Below are 5568 nucleotides of genomic sequence, written 5' to 3'. Positions count from 1 at the left end.
GTTCCAGAGAGTGGCAATAAATTTTGCTCTTCTCGCCTTCTCTTTTTCTCTATCTCTTTCCTCAGCCTTCTCTTCGTATATACGGTGTTTCTGTGTTACTCCGTATTCATGCTAAACTTTTCGAAGGACATGGCATCGGTATTCGTTCGTATCATCAAAATGTATGCTGTAATTATGCAATTTATTCATTTATAATCAACTTTTCGTGCTCAATTTTGGCTAATAGTGAATTAATTTGTATTTTTTAAGGAGAATGGCCACCCTGTATGCCAGTTTTCTTCTTATCTGAGAATCGAGACTAGACCCTCGGTTGCCATACGAGGATTTATTTTATTATATACCGGATTTACTAGCGGCTACCGTTTATTGAAATCGAAACCCGATCGGAGATTACGAGGCAACAACGGAGTAACCTTTCGCCGTCATTACCGAGGCACTTAATTACCGCCCATAAAGCAAGACAAGCCCGACAAGACCGACACGTTACAAAGGATACTTCTTCGACGGGCGCAAAGTTATCTCGCGTGTGATAGTCTCGACGAAGCTTAAATGCATTCCGAAAATCACGTTTCAGGATTTTAAACGCCACATAAATCCCGCACACAAAAAGATAGCGGAGCTATTATTAATCACAGTGAATTAAATTTTCCCTTGGACAGCATAAATTTTCATTAATTTGTATTATGAATTCATTTTCGCCGATATGATGGTGAGAATTATACAAACATGATGTCACTATCCAAGAAAAATTAAATTGTTTGATACGAAGAAAGATTATCTTATTTTATCGATACTTTTGTTACGAGAAATTTTAATTAAACATTATGAATTAAAAACATAATATCACTGTCAAAGAAAATTTAATTATTGCGAAGAAAAGATTATCTTGTTCTATTTAAATGGATATTTTTGTTGTGGGAAATTCCAATTAAGTGTTACTCCACCTTCGTAGAAAACGTAACTATTTTGACCGATATTTGATAAAGACAACGAAAATCAGGAAGCTCGGTGTTTCGCAGCTCTTCACGTGGGTCTCACGTGGCTTCCTGCCAGTAGTTTTTCCGCGTCCAGCTGAGGCATATGCACGATTACGTAAGAAAACACGGGGATCATACGAAACGATAGAAGAAACGGAACAGACTGATTTATGTATGCTGCCGGGGCGATGCCCCTACCAAAGTCGGCGATGTTAAATTGCCGGATAAAACGCGATTGGAACCCTTACAGAATATTTATAACGCATAAGTTAACATCACTCTACACATATGCTAGAGAAAAAACCTCGGCTTATCTCGATCCACTATAAAATATTATCGATTGCATTTATTATTACTTATGCATTCGAATGTTGGTACGTGCTTAATACATCGCGGGACAAAAGTTATGAGGTTCTGGATTATTAATTTACTTCTTTTCGAACAAAAGCCTTACTCGCGTAGATGGAGAGGGAAAGCGAAATCGAATTTTTCATCTCGAGAGCCTCGTACCTTTTTCTGCCGAAGAAAAGAAGGATTTACATATTTTCTGAAAGCATTGTAGCAAAAGCTGACGCGCGTTTTGACGCAATCTCATATTGCCGAGTCAATTAATGCACGATAAAAACTCGCGGCAGTAATAACAACTTGCTAAACGCCATTTATCTTGGAGCAGCCCCGACTACGAGCATATGTTTTACACGTGATAACGCGCGCGTCGATCATCTGCACGTTTCCTTCTCGGCCGAAGTGACGAAGTTAATTGCTCGTTTTCTCATCTCGTTAGAGTAACTTCCGCCTGCGTCGGGAAAACAAATGCTCAAGCCCACGTGTTACGAGCTTAAATTAATGCCCTCGAGTTATTACGCTACACGCAGAACATCAAGTTTTCTTGTACAACCTCTGGCAGACAAAGTGTCCCTTTGCATCTTCTCTGTTAATCAATTTGCTTCTCTTTAGAAAACATACAATATAGATAAGAAAGACAACAACAGAGACGCAGTGCTAAAATAGAAGTACATTGCTACAACTTGTAACACTTCGCTTACCTGTTTTTTTCAAAAGGAGAGATGAAAACTTGTGATTAGATAGGTTAATCTTTCTGTTCTTATTACGTGCTCAGTTGGCTTCCTCGTCTGAAGTATCATGAAATTTAACAATGTGTAATGCTGCAGAAGTATAAAATCCTATTTTTGCCAAAAATTGCTTTAAGGAATTCACTGGTTGAAGCTAGTGAAAAGTTTAAAGATAAAGTTAACAAAAAAATTTACAGATCAGATATATATCGTCAATTCAAATATATTATTGGCTAAAAGTATGATAAATATTTCGCTTTGTGCAATTTACATTAATTCACAGAAGTAACTACAAAAATTAGGAAAGTGAAAAATGTAAAAATCCGTAAACTGTGAAAAGTTTGACAAACTAAAACGTTGATCACGATCGGAGAAAAAACAATATTGATGGTAAATAGAAAAAGCAAATGTGATATGCGAATTATTTATTTAACAATTAGACAGGCGATAACATGAGATGGATACGATGCGCTTAATGTAGGCAATACGATTATACCGGACAGATAATAATCGGTGGAGTAGCAGGTGGAAATGATTTGAGAGATGACGAGGTAAGATGTGCGAGGGGTGCAGCCAGGGGTGCAAAGAATAATAGTTGACTTGTCGGATAATAACTATTTTAATTCGCTAACTCGGGGAGATTTCAGAATATTTGCGGCGCCTATTGTTTATGATACATTAATAATAATAATTAATAATAATATATTTATATATATGGCAAGATCATTGGTCAATAAATACTTCACTTAACTCGGCAGCTAAATTTGCCAAATAATTATTCCCTAGTTCGGAGATCAGCGATCTCAAAAATAAATTAAAAAGATTTTGCCTCTTAAATAAAAAATTGGCTTTCTAGTAAAATTTCAAACGTGCGTGGCTCGTTATTAATTAACCATTGCGGATTTAATGAAAATTTACAGACTGAAAATTGTGCAGAAGAAGATCGAAGATACCGTTAATTATTTGGGAAATTTAGATGTGCCTTGACGCGGTCTAGATCGCACTACGCTATTGTACCAGCTGAAGACGATTCTCGGTCATGCATTCTCTCGGCCAATCACTCTCCTCGATGCCAGACACTGCAGTCACTATAAAGGTAATAGTGCGCGCAAGTATTCGTCTAATACTATCTGTTTTATGCTAATAGTAGATCCTTAAAAGATGTAGGTAACACTATGTACATGACAACGACGGACGTCTCAGTCGTCATTTTTCCTTAACAATGTCCTTGTTATTATGTCCGCGTCTTTACGATCTCCATCGTTAGATCGCATTATTAAATTTTCTTATTAATCAAAACACAGTCCTTCAGTCGTCTTCTGAATTTAAGGAAACCGCATGCCTCCTGCCGATCTCCAACGCTCGATCCTAGAACCAGTAGAGGTCCTTGGAATCCTGAACTTGAGACTCGAGTCCTGCAACAGGGAACAAGAGAGATCTTGTTGAATATGCGATTTACCGAATCCAACAATGTACGTGATCTTTTTATACGATGCTTAAATTTTATTAATTCTGTTAATTATATACGCATAGACACGGAGAGAATTTTCTCTCAAAATTTATCCCGTAAATCATGTAATCGTGGGACAACATGACATATCCGAGAATTTTATGAGAGTCTTTTGAAACTTTACCATACGTTTGACTAATAATTATACTTAGTACACATTTTGCTGGTAGAATGTATGGTAAAATTTCAAAAAACTCTAAAATTCTCCAATTTTAAAAGAAGATTCTCTCCGTGTAACTATAAAGACTTTGCTATTTTTAATCTCACATTTCTCAGATTTTGAAGCAGCTGACTTCGTTGTTGCCTGAAAGCAATATTACCAAGTAAAACATCAATCTTAGGCAAATGCTTCTGGCACTGCAGTGAGAGATAAACTAGACCCTAAACATACAAGTGATCAGCTGTTTCAAACTGCTTTCCGATCTGAAAGATGTTTCTTGTCGTTGCTCGAAATTATTTATCGGTAATAATAAAAGGAGAGACAACGTTATGACGGATGCGAGGGTGCAGAACTGGTGATGGCACCCGCTGAGCAACACGGGCAAACCGACGGACGGACGAACGAATGGACAGATGGGGCCTGATGTCACGAGTCTGGCCAGTTAAGAGATCTCGTGTCCCTCGTGGTCGAATTTATCTCTTATCTCGATGTACACCGAAGAGTGAATCGACAGATCATCGTCGCCGATATAGCATTCTTAAGTGATTTCAAAAGTCGCGGCGTTACTGTATAATAAAGTAAAGAATTATTTAACGCCAGTACATGATTAACCAACGTAGAAAATTGCTAGACGACGCTTGGCTGGCAAATTCTAATTAAAGATATTATATATATATAATATGCCTCAGTGGTCGAATTGGTGAGACGCCCGCCTAGAGAGTAGGGAGGCCCAGGTTCACACCCTGGCTGAGGTAATATAATATTTTTCGCAATGAATTTCTTTAATTAGAATTTGCCAGCCAAGCGTCGTCTAGCAATTTTCTACATTACTGTATAATCATCGAATAATTTAGTATAACAAATATTATATTCCGTACTGGATATCCCGTATAAAATACTATTCATCAAGAGCGTGATCTTCGTTTAGAATTGAGCACCGACTCTCGCGTATGTAATTAAAAAATTATTTCGGATGGAGATGAGAAAGCGAGTAATAAAAATGTTGAAATAAATCGCGCGGTTGAATTAAATCATTACAACGATCAAAGGGTTGTATCTATAGGGCTATATCTCTTTTCATTTTCTTCTTTAATATTTCTTGATCGGATCGGAGCGAGCCGCGCGTTCGATTATCGTGCAACAGATCGACGTTTCGACATCGTGAATTGCTAGCACGTGATACGGGAGATTGAGTTTGTATCTATCGATACGCACGTGTCGGCACGTGGACGTATCTACCTGCCTCAAAGTCAGCAACGTGCGACCCCATGGATACATCGCCATATTGGCGCACGAATGCACGCGTATACGCACGCGAGTGCGGAACACAAAGGGCTCGGTCGTGTGAGTGAACGTCGGCGTCGCGTGGAACGCAGAGTATTATTTGATCGCGAGAGTCGCCGAGCCGGAAAATGATCAAGGAAGGCATCAGCGGATAGACAGGAAAACAGTATTGGACAATTATCGCGACAGATTGGCTATTATGAAGAAACGTACAGTGACGAATTATCTGAAATGAAATCTTCTCCCGAGTTTTTACTCGATACCATCTATTATTGAAAGTGTTTATTTAAATAAGAAACTAACGCTGGGCAATGTGAGTAAAAAACGCCGTTATTGTTGCCTACGTTCTAGGCGGGCGTCTCACCAATTTGACCACCGAGGCATATACATATACCGCCTAGAGTAAAGAGAGAGACAGAGAAGATTTAAGAAGACTTTCTTTCTCTGTCTCAACATCGTGACAAGGGAAAATCACGCCTGTGTAGTACTGCGTAGACACGATTCTTTTCTTTTACGATGGTGTAAGACAGAGAAAGGAAGTCTTCTTAAATTCTCTCTCTCTCT

At 38.4% G+C, this 5568-nt stretch overlaps 1 protein-coding gene across 6 annotated transcripts in view; it reads right to left on the bottom strand.

Annotated features, from left to right (window-relative positions):
* Positions 1-2477: 2477 nt before the first annotated feature.
* The window catches only part of LOC105566201 (protein vestigial), a 52801-nt gene continuing 49710 nt past the window's right edge, over positions 2478-5568 (bottom strand). For 4 of the 6 annotated variants that reach the window (XM_012020017.1, XM_012020020.1, XM_012020018.1 and 1 more), the window contains one exon: positions 2478-3465. In XM_012020017.1, the coding sequence (XP_011875407.1) occupies positions 3327-3465 (139 nt within the window). In that variant the 3' untranslated portion in view covers positions 2478-3326. The remainder of the gene's footprint in view (positions 3466-5568) is intronic. The other 2 variants (XM_012020021.1, XM_012020022.1) reach the window with 1 other exon arrangement.

This window comes from Vollenhovia emeryi, unplaced genomic scaffold, assembly GCF_000949405.1.
Source record: "Vollenhovia emeryi isolate VEMERY1.0 unplaced genomic scaffold, V.emery_V1.0 DF939146.1, whole genome shotgun sequence".
NCBI lineage: Eukaryota > Metazoa > Arthropoda > Insecta > Hymenoptera > Formicidae > Vollenhovia > Vollenhovia emeryi.
The sequence above is the reverse complement of the archived record's forward strand: the minus strand, read 5'-3'. Positions and strand labels throughout refer to the sequence as shown.